At 51.5% G+C, this 15,544-nt stretch overlaps 1 protein-coding gene and 1 non-coding gene across 7 annotated transcripts in view; both read right to left on the bottom strand.

The window, feature by feature from the left end:
• LOC105493915 (OTU deubiquitinase 5) overlaps positions 1-13,608 on the bottom strand; it is a 35,408-nt gene extending 21,800 nt beyond the window's left edge. For 3 of the 6 annotated variants that reach the window (XM_071088497.1, XM_071088499.1, XM_071088498.1), the window contains exon 1: positions 12,552-13,608. In XM_071088497.1, coding sequence (XP_070944598.1) covers positions 12,552-13,145 — 594 coding nt within the window. In that variant the 5' untranslated portion in view covers positions 13,146-13,608. The remainder of the gene's footprint in view (positions 1-12,551) is intronic. The other 3 variants (XM_071088501.1, XM_071088502.1, XM_071088500.1) reach the window with 2 other exon arrangements.
• Positions 13,609-14,752: 1,144 nt separating this feature from the next.
• LOC112428911 (U6 spliceosomal RNA) lies at positions 14,753-14,859 on the bottom strand. Its single transcript, XR_003020972.1, has one exon. It is a non-coding gene; the product is annotated as a U6 spliceosomal RNA (small nuclear RNA).
• Between the last annotated feature and the right edge of the window lie 685 nt (positions 14,860-15,544).

Raw genomic sequence — 15,544 nt, 5'->3', positions numbered from 1 at the left:
TACTCCATCCCCAGGGCCCCGACCTCAAGCTCCCGAGAGGCCTAGGTCATTGACAGAGAGGACGCTGGCCAAGGTAAAGTTCTCAGCCCTGTGTGACCACTCCATGCATGTGAAGTAGGAGACTCTTTTAGGGAATCAGTTGCTGAGTGAAACTAAGACCTGCTTCCAAAAGGGTCCCAGGTGCCCTGAGAACAGTGGCCCCATCTGCCTTATGACTTTTGCTGACCTTGCAGGGCCTTGGCCAGGGAGCCACATTGCCCCAGGCAGCCAGAGACTCAGACCCAGCAAGTGCCTGGGTGGAGAATGTGGCTCTACCTTAAGGAATTTCATCTAGGAAAGGTGGTGAAGAGGGAGTAACTGGCAAGAGCCTAGATCCTGAACCTGACAAAGGGCTAGAGGATTCCAAGATATGCTGTAGGCTGGGCGCGGTGGCTCACGCCTATAATCCCAGCACTCTGGGAGGCCAAGGTGGGTTGATCACCTGAGGTCAGGAGTTTGAGACCAGCCTGACCAACAAAGAGAAACCCCGTCTCTAATAAAAATACAAAATTGGCCGGGCGTGGTGGTGCATGCCTGTAATCCCAGCTACTCGGGAGGCTGAGGCGGAAGAATCACTTGAACCCAGGAGGCAAGAGGTTGCAGTGAGCCGGGATCACGCCATTGCACTCCAGCCTGGGCAACAAGAGTGAAACTCCATCTCAAAAAAAAAAAAAAAAAAGAAAAAAAAAAGATATACTCTAGAAGGCAAGTGTGCAAACAATATTCTCATCTGTGACTGAACACATTTAACAGATAGATATCTACACACATATACATATGTATGTATACAAACACACATACACAAAATTGGGAAAGCTAGACAGCAAAATATTATCCATAAGTCCTGGTGTTACCAGCGATTTCACTGCACTTTTCTTTTATAAAGGTACACTAAACCCAAAAAGCTTTGAAAATCAAAAGCCTTTAGCGAATTCATTTGGCATCATAACCTGACCAGAACTGACAAGAATCTATCCCACTTGGGGTGAATATTCAAATATTTCAATGCAGAAAACATACAGGTGTTTGATTATGAGGTGCTGCCTCAGACCCTGCTGGAGGTGTTACGTAATACAAAGTATACACACCAGGTGAGTTTCATAAATTCTGAATTTTTCCTAAATTCCAAAGCACATCTGGCACCGTGAAGGTTCAACTTAAATGAACCTGTACAAATGCATATTTTTGGATTAAAAAAAAAAATGACCACATAACCTCTTAAAATATAATTTTCATTTCAAAACAAAACCAACCAGAAGCAGCAGACCTTTCCTGGGCCCCTTACGCCCTCTGCTGGCTACCAGAAGCAGCCAGCCTGACCCAGCAACAGGGCTGCAAACTACAGGATCCCAAGCCTGCTCCTTGGGAACACAGGCCTGCCCAGGAATTTATAGGATCTGGGGTATCAGAGACCAGGACATAGGGGCCCACCTGTCCATAAGGCCATTTTTCCCCAGCTCAGGCAAGGGGTGGAACCCATCCCCTAGGAAAGCCAGAGGAGAAGCATCTCTGGCAAAGTTGTAAGCACAAGGTTTGGAAGGCAAGAGCTCTGGATTCCAACCCCAGCTTTGTCACAAACTTGCTGTCCGATATCAGTCTCAGTTTCCTATGGAATGGGGGATATGTTGATCTACCGGACAGAGCTGTCAAGAGGTTCAGAGGAGTTTCAGGACCTAAAGAAGCTTTGTAAATAACGTACCATATACTGGGGGAAGTTGTCGCCAGTCACAGAAGGGGAAGAGATCAGCACGGAGATTATGTACAACTGAGAGGCCCTCAGCAAATCCTAGGTGAGTAGCAGGACAGGAGGGGAGGAAGAGGTGACAAGGGAATACCCGGCCAGCCCCGTCATCAGGGCCCACACTCCAGGAAGATGTGGCTGGATTTCTAGAGATGACAAAGGCACCTGGAAGCCCTTAATGAGCTTCCATGCGCAGCACAAGGACTTCTGTTTGTGCACAACATTCCAGTGGTCCAGGTGGCCTTCCTTGCCCCCGAGCCTGTGGATTAACACACTCCAGCCAGTTATGGCCAAGTCCATCCTGGCCACACAGGGTCAGCCATCTCCCAGAGTCATGGGCCTGCCCCAGCCAGGGGTCTCCAGCAGGGATGGTGCAACCATAACTATAGTCCCAAACCTGACACAAGAATGGGTTCTTAAAAAAGAACACAGAAACTTCCTGCCTTTGGAGAGAGGGGGAAAAGAGAGGCGAAAAGGAGGTCAAACAGGAGAGGGGCTCCTACTTATCCATCTAAGAAAGATTTACCAGGTAGCTACTCAGTAAGATACAGGGCTGGGCAGTGAGGACAGTGAAATGAATCAGACTTAGTCTCCACTCCTGATAAGCTCACAAACTATTTAGCAGAGAGGCAGGGAAACAGGTAACCACCACAAGCTATGAACAAGGCTGTGAAAAAGGTAAATACCAGGTGTTGTAAAACAGAAAGAGGCTGGGCACGGTGGCTCTCGCCTGTAATCCCAGCACTTTGTGAGGCCGAGGCAGGTGGATCACTTGAGATGAAGAGTTCAAGACCAGCCTGCCCAACATGGTGAAACCCCGCTTCTACTAAAAAATACAAAAAAAATAGCGGGGCATGGTGGTGCACGCCTGTAATACCAGCTAATCAGGAGGCTGAGGGAGAAGAATCGCTTGAACCTGGGAGGCAGAGGTTGCAGTGAGCCGGGATCCCGCCACTGCACTCTAGCCTAGGCGACAGAGCGAGACTCTGCCTCTGCCTCAAAAAAAAAAAAAAAAAAAAAGAAGAAGAAGAAGAAAAGAAACACAGGCTTTAGGTCAGGCGTGGTGGTTCACAACTGTAAACCCAGCACTTTGGGAGGCCGAGGTGGGCAGATCACCTGAAGCTGGGAGTTTGAGACCAGCCTGACCAACATGGAGAAACCCCGTCTCTACTAAAAAATACAAAATTAGCCGGGCGTGGTGGTGAATGCCTGCAATCCCAGCTACTCAGGAGGCTGAGGCAAGAGAATCGCTTGAACCCGGGAGGTGGAGGTTGCAGTGAGCTGAGATCACACCATTGCATTTCAGCCTGGGCAATAAGAGCAAAACTCCGTCTCAAAAAAAAAAAAAAAAAGAAAAAAAAGAAACACAGTCATCAAGGCTAGCACCTGAGAGGAGGTGCCACCTGACCAAAGGATTAAAACACCAAGACCTCAAAAAACGCTTGCTAACTGGGTGAGAAATGAAGTTACTTCTGCCAAGAAGTACCAGGGATGCCTGGAGCCCAGCAATGAATTCAGTAGAGCTAAAGTTCTGGGTAGTACTAGGCAGGTAAGCAAGGAGGGCCAGGAAGAACGATGAACTCATATTAACTGAATACCTGCCCCATGCCAGATGCAAAGGGTGATGTCACCTCATTTAATTGTCCTGACCACAGCCCAAGTGGCAAGAAACATTACCCTCACTTTACAAAGGCAGAAAGGAGGCCAGACATGGTGGCTCACGCCTGTAATCCCAGCACTCTGGGAGGCCAAGGCGGGTGGATCACCTGAGGTTAGGAGTTCAAGACCAGCCTGGCCAACATGGCGAAGCCCAGTCTCTACTAAAAATACAAAAAATTGGCAGGGCGTGGTGGCGTGTGCCTGTAATCCCAGCTACTTGGGAGGCTGAGGCGGGAGAACTACTTGAACCCAGGAGGTGGAGGTTGCAGTGAGCCGAGATCGCACCATTGTACCCTAGCCAGCCTGGGTAACAGAGCAAGACTCTGTCTCAAAAAAACAAAAAACAAAAAAACAAAGGCAGAAAGAGAAAGGAGCTGGAGTTTGGATACCAGCAAAGCCTAGTATAGAGGCAACAGGGAAGGCTCCCATGAGCCACAGCATAGAGGACATAGCTCTCAGCCCATCCATGGAATATCCTGGTCTGTCTCTAAACATGAAAAAGAACTGAATAGCCCCTTGCACTGCAGGGTGTGGGTCCTGGGGCAGTCAAACTGGCATCCAGGCTTGGATCTAGAGGCTGGACTGCTAGCCACCCACTGACTTTGGCATCAGCAGCCTGAAGAGTTTGGGCTCTGGCCCTTCTCTTTCTCCCTTTGGGGAGAAAATGTTGCTCAGGAAGGGCTGGTAGGGGTGGGGGGTAGGGGATAGCTCAGCCATAGATAAGTTTAAGCTCCAACAATGCCCTGGTCTGAGGAGATCAAGTCCAGGCTGTGAACTGTGGGAAAGTCCCTCCATATCTTTGAGCCTCCACAAAAAGGCTGAGTAAAGCTCCGTAACACCAGAGGATCCCAGGAGATAAGGCAAGATTCTGTAACCTAGAAGTCTAAAGGCCCAAGTGAAGTTGGAGCAGCAGGCTGTGGAACCCAACTGACTTAGGTTCTAATCTAGCTCCACCAATTATTAGCTATGTGATGAACTGCTCTGAGCCAGTTTTCCAATCTGTGAATGGGGATACCAAGCCTCCCAATAATAGGGATGCTGGGCAGACTCAAATATTACAGGGCTTTGCCCAGTAAGAGACCACTTAATGAGTTCCCTTCCTTTCCCCAGGAAGGAAAAAAGCCTCTCTAGTAGGCTGATTAATAGCCACGCAAAGATATCAAACCCTAACCCCCCTGGAACTTGTAAATGTTACCTTATAATGAAAAAGGTAGAGCCGGACGTGGTGGCTCATGCCTGCAATCCCAGCACTTTGGGAGGCTAAGGCAGGCAGATCACTTTGAGCTCAAGAGTTCAAGACTAGCCTAGGCAACATGATGAAATCTCATCTCTACGAAAAATACAGGCCAGGCATGGTGATTCACGCCTGTAATCGCAGCACTTTGGGAGGCCGAGGCAGGTGGATTGCCTGAGGTCAGGAGTTCGAGACCAGCCTGGCCAACATGGTGAAACCCTATCTCCACTGAAAATACAAAAATTAGCCGGGCGTGGTAGCAGGCGCCTGTAATCCCAACTACTCAGGAGGCTGAGGCAAGAGAATTGCTGGAACCTGGGAGGCGAAGGTTGCAGTGAGCCAAGATCGCACCACTGTACTCCAGCCTGGACGACAGAGCGAGACTCCATCTCAAAAACAAACAAACACCAAACATTAGCCAGGCATGGTGGCTCACACCTGTGGTTCCAGCTACTCGGGAGGCTGAGGCTGGAGGATCACTTGAGTCCAGGAAGTGGAGGGTGCAGTGAGCCAAGATTACACCACTGCACTCCAGCCTGGGTGACAGAGGCCGGCCCTGTCTGAAAAGAAAAGAAAAGCCCGGGCACAGTGGCTCATGCCTGTAATCCCAGCACTTTGGGAGGCTGAGGCAGGTGCATCACCTGAGGTCAGGAGTTTGAAACCAGCCTGGCCAACATGGCGAAACCCCATCTCTACTAAAAATACAAAAATTAGCCGGGCGTGATGGTGGGTGCATGTAATCCCAGTTACTCGGGAGGGTGAAGCAGGAGAATAGCTTGAACCCAGGAGGCGGAGGTTGCAGAGAGCCGAGATTATGCCTGGGTGACAAAGCGAGACTCTGTCTCAAAAAAAAAAGAGAAAATAAAAAGTGTTTGCAGATGTAATTAACTTACATTATTAAATCTGGAGATAGGGGGTTTATCTTGGAGTATCAGGTAGGACCTAAATGCAATCACAAGTGTCCTTATGAAAGAGAGACAGAGGGAAATTCAATACAGACAGAAAAGGAAACCAAATTTACAGAGAAGGCGATGATGAAGATGGAAGCAGAGATTAGAATGACACAACCATAAACCAAGGAATGTTGGCAGCCACGAGAGGCTAGAAAAGGTCTAAATTCTCCTTGAGAGCTTCCAGAAGGAGTGTGGCCCTGCCAACACTTTGATTTGGAAGCAGTGAAACTGATTTTGGTCTTCTGGCCTCCAGAATTGTGGGAGAATAAACCTCTGTTTTTTGTTTTGTTTTGTTTTTCTTGAGACGGAGTCTCTCTCTGTCGCCCAGGCTGGAGTGCAGTGGTGCAATCTCAACTTACTGAAACCTCCACCTCATTGCAACCTCCAATCCGTCTCCTGGGTTCAAGCAATTCTCTGCCTCAGCCTCCTGAATAGCTGGGATTACAGGCACCCGCCACCACACCCAGCTAATTTTTCTGTTTTTAGTAGAGATGCGGTTTCACCATCTTGGCCAAGCTGGTCTTGAACTCCTGACCTCATGATCCACCCGCCTCAGCCTCTCAAAGTGCTGGGATTACAGGGGTGGGCCACCGCACCCAGCCAACTTCTGTTGTTTTAAACCACCTAGTCTGTGGTCACATTTGTCACAACAGCCACAGGAAACTAACACACCCCTCTTGGTAGCACTCCTTGGTGTCTGTTCCCTAGTGCCTCAAGGATGTGAGACAACATGGCATGGATCCCACTCTGCAGGGTCCACCTGCCTACCATCCTCCAGAATAGGAGGTCAGAATTAAGGCAGCAGGGGCCTAGAATCTCCCTTCTCAGCATGGGAAACTACTGACCCTGCCTATGGATGGATGAGCTGCCACTGAAGCAGGAAGGGGGCAAAAGATGGCAGCAGCAGTGGCAGTTCATGGACAGATGTCTTCCCTGAGCCCATGGCCAAGAGGTGTTTAGCATTCTGGGACTCACAGCTCTGTCCCAGCAGCCCTGGTGCCAAGACCACCCCCTCCAGCAAAGCACCCAGGAACACTAGCCTGGCTCCATGGACAAAACAGGTGAGCTGGGCACGGTGGCTCACACCTGTAATCCCAGCACTTTGGGAGGCCGAGGTGGGTGGATCACGAAGTCAGGAGATAGAGACCACCCTGGCTAACACGGTGAAACCCCATCTCTACTAAAAATACAAAATTATTAGCCAGGCGTGGTGGTGGGCGCCTGTAGTTCCAGCTACTCGGGAGGCTGAGGCAGGAGAATGGTGTGAACCCGGGAGGTGGAGGTTGCAGCGAGCTGAGATGGTGCCACTACACTCCAGCCTGGGGGACAGAGTGAGACTCCGTCTCAAAGAAAACAAACAAACAAAAAACAAAAAAAACCACAGGCAACCCATCCAACGAGAAACATAGACACAATACTCTCTAAGGACCAACACAAGCCCTCCAGGGCAGAAGGGGAGAAGCCCAAGGCACCAACATTTGGCTAGGCCACTGAGGGCAGGGGGATTAAAAACCTCCAAGATTGCCCGGGTGCGGTCGCTCACACCTGTAATCCCAGCACTTTGGGAGGCCAAGGCAGGCGGATCACCTGAGGTCAGGAGTTCAGGAGATCAGCTTTGCCAACATGGTAAAACCCCATATCTACTAAATATACAAAAATTAGCCAGGCACGGTGGCGGATGCCTGTAGTCCCAGCTACTCGGGAGGCTGAGGCAGGAGAATCACTTGAACCCAGGAGCCGGAGGTTGCAGTGAGCTGACATTGCGCCACTGCACTCCAGCCTGGGCAGCAGAGCGAGACTCCACCTCAAAAACAAAAACAAAAACAACCCAAGATCCTGTTATTCAGTAATAGAAAGGAATGAAGTACTGATACATGCTACAACATGGATAAGCCTTTAACATATTATGCTAAGTGAAAAAAGCCACATAACAAATAACTGCATATTCTATTATTCCATTTACATGAAACATCCAAAATAGACAAATTAAGCCAGAAAGGAGATTAGTAGTTGCCAGAGGCTGGAAGGGGATGAGGAAATTGGGGGATCAGGGCTAAAGAGTGCTGGATTTCTCTTTAAGGTGATGAAAATGTTCTAAAATTGACTGTAGTGATGTGATGGACGCACCGATCTGTGAATATACTAAAAGCCACTGAACTGTACACTTCAAATAGGTGAATAGCATGGTACATGAATTACATCTCATTAAAGTTGTTAAAAGAAACACACCCAAGGGCTCAGCACCAGCCAAGAAGGATGCTGAACACTGCTTGAAATGTCCTACCACAACCCCCAAAGGCCAAGGGGTCCCACTTAAAACTTTCATGAAGGGTGAGGGGAGTGGCAACAAGGAAGAGACTATAACTTGCTTCAGAGCAATGAGTCCAACCTCCCTCCTCACCACTACCCATTTCATGGCGGGAGAAACCAAGAACCAGAAAAGGGAACTGGCTGAAGACCACACAAAAGCTTACTGCAGAAACAGGACTGAAATCCACATTGCCTGGGAAAAGACCCCTTCCTGCTTTCCCACCAGCTAGCTACCCAATTCCAGTTGGGGTAAGAAGAACCCAAGAAATCAGCAGGTTCCTAGATGCCAAATGAAGGGCTTTTGCTACCAAAGATAGGTTACTAGGAGTGGACAAAGGCTCCTAGGAAGAACGAAGATGAACCTGGGGCAAACTGCCCATTCTGGGCAAGAGGAAGAACCAGTCAAGGTCCAAGGTGAGCAAGATCAGACACACCTGGGCACGGACAAACTTTTGCAAAAAGGGCAGCTGAGGGGGGAAGTAGTTTACCTAAAGCTATAAAGCAGGTAAGGAGGAGGTGCTGAAGTCTGGAAGGTGATGAGAGAATTGAGGGATGATGGCTCAAAGCTTGCCTTGCTCCAAAGCCCCAACTCCACACACAACTCTACCTCCACACCACTATCCAACAGGCCTCCTGACAGGAAATCCCACTAAGCTTGTTCATTACAACAGGGCTGCCCACAAAAAAAGGCTGTTCATCCACCGTGAGCCTCACACAAAACAGGCTGCTTGTCCTGCCCACCAAGCTTGGATGGCTGAGAGGGAGCCAGGAAGAGAGGGAAGAAACCCAGTTCCTCCTCAAAAGACATCCACCATTCTTTGCCACCTCCAGGTCCAGAGAGCTTTGGACTGAGTTCCCTAAAATCCCAAACAACACCTCACCAGCATCTTGCCTAGCCAGTGAGGAAACTGAGGCCCAGAGCGCATAGGTAGAACCTACCCTGCTTCATCCAGCAAAGCCCTGAAAGACCCAGAGTTGGAACCCAGGCATCAACTATGGTGCCACGCTCAGCTTTTTCCACCACCTCAGTTCACATGCCCCTTCTCAAAAGAGTTCTGTAGGGTCTCCAAACTCAGGATGCTTACAGGCCAATCTTTTCATAGAGCAGACTCTCAGCAAGACAGCCATGCCTGGGAACCCCTGACATCACCACCCACCCAGCACCTGGACCCCACGGTGCCAAAGACTCCTAAAGGAAGTAGGGATACAAGAGAATCAGGACAAAGAGGAAGCCCAAGTAGTCAGAACCCCAGAATCGCCATCCAGACTCCCTCTTAACGAAGCCTCTCTTCCCAAGGGATCCAACTGACCTCCAGGCTACAAACACCCCTAGTGATAGTTTAGGACCAAGACTGGGGTGGCAGGAGGAATCTTCCCTCTTCTCATCCCCAAAAGTTCTCAAGTTGGACCACGTGAGGCAGGGAAAAGAGGATCACCTTATTTGTCCCAAAAAGTGTGGGGACAGAAAGCCTCTCCTGTCATTGGGAAGGGCAGGTTTCATGAACCCACAGAACTTGATTTTCATATTCTGTTTTTTAATTAATAAAGATGAGGTCAGCCGGGCGCGGTGGCTCACACCTGTAATCCCAGCACTTTGGGAGGCCGAGGCGGGCAGATCACGAAGTCAGGAGATCGAGACCATCCTGGTGAACACGGTGAAACCCCATCTCTACTAAAAATACAAAAAAATTAGCTGGGCGTGGTGGCGGGCGCCTGTAGTCCCAGCTTCTAGGGAGGCTGAAGCAGGAGAATGGCGTGAACCTGGGAGGCGGCGGAGCTTGCAGTGAGCGGAGATCACGCCACTGCACTCCAGCCTAGGCGACAGAGCGAGACTCCGTCTCAAAAAAAAAAAAAAAAAAAAGATGAGGTCTCACTATGTTGCCAAACAGGTCTTGAACTCCAGGGCTCAAGTGATCCTCCCGCCTCAGCCTCCCAAGTAGCTAGGACTACAGGTATGGACCACTATGCCCGGCTTACTCCCATGTTCTTATGGGGACAAGTATAAGAGAGGGACTGCAAGGGGCACACTGCAAGGTGTTTTTGAGTTACCATGGCAGCACAGGATGTTCTTTCTCTCTGTCGATGGAACCAGGGATGCATGGCTCCCTGTTTCTAGAGAAGGAAAGAAACTACCCAACCACAGAGAGAAGAAATAACTGGTCCTGACCCTTGAGTACAGATGGCTTATCGTGCCAGAATTAACGATGGGAGGAAGGGAACAAGAACAGGGAGCTCAAGACAAGGCTTGGGGCCCCTGTGAAGTACAGAAAGATTTACCTGAGCCAAGGGGAAAAGGAATGTGGGAGGAGAATTTCCCCAGAGTGGCGATGTCCCAAACCCCTTTCCTGTCCCTGGGAAGAAAAAAGCTTGTCAAAAGCAGTTCAAAACTTATTATATGATCTAGAGGTGAGAAGCAAGCATAGCTAGGTCAGGGAGAAACTCTGAATCGCTCCTGGTTTCAGAAGGGAGGCTCCAGACTCCATGTCCCCAGGACCTGACAATCTTCTCATAGAAAGGAGGAGGATCTTCTTGGCCCTGGCCACGAGGGAGCTCAGGATAAGGGGTTCATATGACCCTGAAGAGCATCCAGGTCCTTCTGTCCAATGGGAGAGGATGACCTCACGTTCCTCTCCCGGTACAGAAAGGAATCCCTGGTGTGGTAGGGGGAGAGCCTCATGCCCAAGTGGGAGCCAGGCCCCAGTCCCTAAGGCAAACGATATCTTGACCCAGAGAGGAAGCTCGGGCCCAGACTCTTTTCCTCAGAATCCTACTCTACTCATGTCCCCGAAAGGAATTGGGAATCTGAGGCCCAAGTCCCCGAGGCAGGAAATCTTACATCCCTAAATGACCCCTATGACTAGGGTGTATGTATATTGTCTGAGGTGAGGTGACAGTACCCTAAGGACAGGTTCAGAAATCAGGTCCTAAGGTGGGGAACAGGCCTTCGCACACCCGAGGTAGGATTCAAACCCTTGGAGGTAGACTCAGGACCCTGTTCCACAGGGATCCTTTATCCATGCCCCAAGGGAAGGGTCTCAGGGCTCAGGTGTCAGGGGAGGAGTCCTCTTGTTTCTCAGGGGTACACCTTAAGTTCCTTGAGGAGGAAGCTCAGACCTTACCTCTAGACACACAAGTCACCAGGGTATGTATGAGTCTCCCGTCCCTGAAGGAAAGCTCAAGTGTCCTTGGCAGAGTGGGTCTCAGGCCCTTAAATGTAGGCAGAGATCTGTAGGGAGGCCCCAGACATGATCTCTGGGATCCCATGTTGCCCATGTCCCCTGAGGAGTAGTCTCAGGCTCAAGTTCCCAAGGCAAGGGTCATATGTCCCTGACAAGAAGCTTAGGCCCAAAGAGGGGAGGGCCTCAAACCCCTGTTACAAAAGGGAAAATGAGATACTGTATCCCCAAGGTATGTTTCAGTCCCTTATAATTGGGGTAAAAAGGTCACATATGCTTGTGGGGTAGGGAGTCTCGGACCCCCAAAACCACTCAGACACTAGTCTTGAGAAGAAGAATCTCCTAAGGCTTCACCTTGTCTGAGACCTTTGCAGCAGAACACCACGCCCCCGAAGAGGCCTCAGACTCGGTCTCTAAAAACCTCAGTCCATAAGCAGGTGGATCTTAGGCCCTAGGATCCAACGCTGTGAGTCTTCATTTTCCTGAAGAAAGGTTCAGGCCCCTGGTGGGGGTGCTGAGGGCCCATCTCTTCTTACAAGAAGCTTAAGATCCTGAAGAGAGTCAGGGCCTTGTCTCCGAAGAGGTAGGTCTCAGCCACTGATAGGAAATGCAGACCTTTGTCACTCAGAAAGCGGATGAGTCTCTTGTACTCAAGTAAAGCTGCTGGTCCTTGGGTGTTGGTTTCGGTCCCTGTCCCCAAGGGCAAGGGAATCATATCTCCCTGCGAAAAGTCTTACATCCCTGGAAAAAGCTTAGAAGATCCCTGTCCTTAAAGGGGGTGTGTGTGTGTCAGGACCTTGATTCTACAATAAGGACTCTCAGGCCCCTGAAGACAGACTTAGGACCCTTGAGGTCTCAGGTCTGGCTATTCAGTGGTCCTGTGCCGTGTTACCTAGCGAAGCAGGAGAGGACTGTCCTACATGCAGAGTGTCTTAGACTCTTGAAAGGGCTTAGGCTCCTTGGGGATGTTCAGACCCGATCTCTGAGGTCTCCACCTTATTTGACTTTCCTGGAGGAGGAATCTCAAACTTCTATCCCAAAGGAAAAGAGCTCTTAAGCCACTGAACACAGACCTAGGTCTTTTGGAAGACCTGAGACTCCTGCTCAAGAGGGGCGCGATCCTACCTGTGTCTCTTGGAGAATTCCCACCTATTGGCCCTACAAGATGAGGTCCCAAGGACTGAAATGACGATTACAGACCCTAAAAGAGGCCTCGGATCCCATCTTTAAGTCTGCCACCTTATCGTAGGCCTCTAGCCCCAAATCCCTGGAGGGGAGGAAAGAAGGCATCTCACACCCCTACCACCAGAGAAGACTATCAGGCCCAGTGAAAACGCCTAAATCCCTTGGGGCGATCTCAAACAGCCTTCCTTGAGGCTCTTCACAGTCTGGGGGTCCCATCTGCCGTAGCCGCCCACCCCTCATCCCGCAGCTCTTACCTGCTCGACAGTGGCAGGGTCCATAGCCTCGATGCGTGCTGCAGCCGCCTCATACTCGTCCTCACTGTTGTAGCCTGCGCCGACCTCCTCACGCTCGGGACTGCCCCCGCCAACCGCGCCAACCCCGGGAGCTTGACGTCGCCGCTTGCTGTGCCCAGGCCCGGAGCAGCAGCCGCCCACGCCTACGGCACCACCCACACCCACCACCACGCCCGCGGCACCCACACCCGCCGCCGCTGCGCCCAGCGCGTCGCCGGGACCGCCGCCGGGACCACCTGGGCCCCCGCAAGGAGGTGGAGAAGCCTGTTGTGGCCGGGGACCCGCCACTGCACCAGGCGGCACGGCCAGCGCCCAGCGATGAAGTGCGCCCGGCGGTCCTGGTAGCGGGCCTTGAGGCGGTGGCGAAGCTCGCGGACGGGCCCCCACGACGCCGGAGTCACGGTCGCGATCGCCGCCGCCCACGCCCGTGCCGCCGCCGCCCACGCCCACACCCCCGCCGCGCCGCGGCGCCGGGGGCAGCGGCCCGGGCGGCGGCGGCTCGTTGGCGGGGTCGGCGTCGGGAGGCGGCGGCTTCTTTTTGGGGAGTATAGTCATGGCTGCACCGCCGAGTACCCCCCAACAAACCCGGCGCGAGGCACGCCGGGAGAGAACCCGGATGAGGGGGGGCTAGTGTAGTGCGCTAAGCACGACGGGAACGGCGAAACCCGGATAAAGGGATCGCGGCACCGGTTCGAGAACCCTCGGCGGCGGCGGCGGCGGCGGCGCGCGGGTCACGCCGGGAGGAGAACCCGGATGTAAAGTCCAAGATGAAGGCAGTGCGGCGAGTTTGTCGGAACCTTCTCTCCAAGTCCAGCAAATTTATTGCTACGCTTGTTCCGGCCTTCTGCTTCAAAGGAAACAGAACCAAAACAAGCACCTCTTCGCTCCGCCCCCTTGCAGGTTCTTGCACTACCGGGTGGGGCCCCGGGGCGCTGCGCACGCGCGCCAGGGCACAGCCCCGCCCCTTGCTCGGAAGTACGTGGGCAAAATCGCCGCCGCAGCCACAACAATTGCGAACACCAACCAATTGAGCAGCTGCGTGGGTCCTCGACGACGCCCACGGGCCAATCACAGGCGAGTGCTCGCCCTCCGGTGCCCTCCGTCTCAAATTTCAGTCAAAGTCGACACCCTGGTTCCCAGCCTTTCTCCCCGTCGGTCCCGTCTTGCTCTTCACTTTTCTCCCCGAAGCTCTGACTCGCAGTCGTCGGTACTGCGGACGGACAGCGTGGCCTGTCCCACGTACGACAGGAAAAACACCTCCCCTCCAGGCTTCCAACTTGAACGCTGTCAGCCGGAATGACTGGAAAACATCAACACTCCCAGAGCATAGCATTCCCCTGTAGCGTCACTTCCGGTCCCACCCACCCACCAATATCCTTCCGGGGGAGGCGGACACCGCTTCACCCCGGCAACAGCCTGAGTTCTGCGGTGATTGGCTAAAAGACGCCGTCACTCGCGTCATACCGACCAACCTTGGGACAGACAAGCACCGTGGGGACAGTGGTTGTTTGGGAAACAGACACGCCTTCTCTGGCACCACAGCACTCTCGCCCTCGGGTTGACCTCCCCGGCCCTATGGCTAGTGCGCAGGCGCAGCCCAGCCTTTTTTTTTTTTTTTTTTTTTTTTTTTTTTTTTTTTTTTCCCCCCCTCTAATCGAGACGGGGGTCTCACTCTGTCGCCCAGGCTGGAATGCGGTGGCGCGATCATAGCTCACTGCAAACTCCAACTCCCAGGTTCAAGCGATCCTCCCGCCTCAGTCTCCCGAATAGCTGGAACCGCAAGCGCGCACCACTACGCCCGGCTAATTTTTTTTTCACTTTTTTGTAGGGACAAAGTCTCGCTATGTTGCCCAGGCTGATCTCCACCTCCTGGGCTCAAGCGATCCTCCCGCCTCGGCTTCGCAGAGTGCTGGGATTACAGGCGTGAGTCACCGCGCCTGGCCAAGCCCAGCCTTTTTGTAAAACTGAGTTTGCTTGGGTCGATCGAGGTTTATGAATCAGCTCTGTCACCAGTCAGCGTCTCGAAATGGGGTTGGCAGAATCCCTGCTATTGAGTAGCTGGAGAGCTACACGCTAATTCTAGCTCTGCCCTTCCTGTCTGATTGATCTTTGTCAGTCATTTAACTCCCACCCCGTCCTCAATTTTTGTTATTGTTGTTTACTTTTTTATAGAACGCTTCACGTATTTGCGTGTCATCCTTTCGCATAGTGCCATGCTAATCTTCTCTGTATCGTTCTAAGTTTAGTATATGTGGTGCGAAGTGAGCACCCATCCTCAATTTCTATTCTATAAATTGGCAATGATAATTCCAATCTGAGGATCAGAGATTAATGCTTCTGAAGGGCCTGGTGTTGTGCCCAGCACATAGGAAGTGTTCAATAAAGTAGTCTGCATGGTGGTGCAGTGGAAGGATCGTAGGCTTTGGAGCCAGAAAGACCTCAGTTCCAGGCACAGATGGACCATTACCAACTGTATGATCTTGAGCAAGTCATTGTGTTGCTTTTGAGATTACCCATGTGTAAAACGGGAATGATAATGCCTGCCCAGACTACCTCAGGGAATGGTTATGGGGTTCAGATGAGCTGATGAACCAAGAAGGTATTTGGAGTTCACTTCCAGTCTTAGGAGACAAGCCATACAACAGGTTGACTGAAAGAGACCATGGGAAAGCTGTTTTGAGTATAGCCTTGCCTCCCTTCAGATACTAACCCTAGTTGAAGTTCTTCCCTGAAAGCTGTAAGTAATAAATGGGTTCTAAGTAGTGTTTTCTGCTCATGAGACTTAATGGGAGGAGGGGACTTTCATGTTTACCAGGCCTGTTGTGTTCATGGCTCTGTGCCAGATGCACATTATCACATTGAATCTTCTCATGACCATCTCACCCTAGCCCCATATATTTCACTCACTACACATCTAAAACTGAACTCAAGATAGTAATCATGGCTACCCTTCA

This window comes from Macaca nemestrina, chromosome X (assembly GCF_043159975.1).
Source record: "Macaca nemestrina isolate mMacNem1 chromosome X, mMacNem.hap1, whole genome shotgun sequence".
In the NCBI taxonomy this organism is placed as follows: domain Eukaryota; kingdom Metazoa; phylum Chordata; class Mammalia; order Primates; family Cercopithecidae; genus Macaca; species Macaca nemestrina.
The sequence above is the reverse complement of the archived record's forward strand: the minus strand, read 5'-3'. Positions and strand labels throughout refer to the sequence as shown.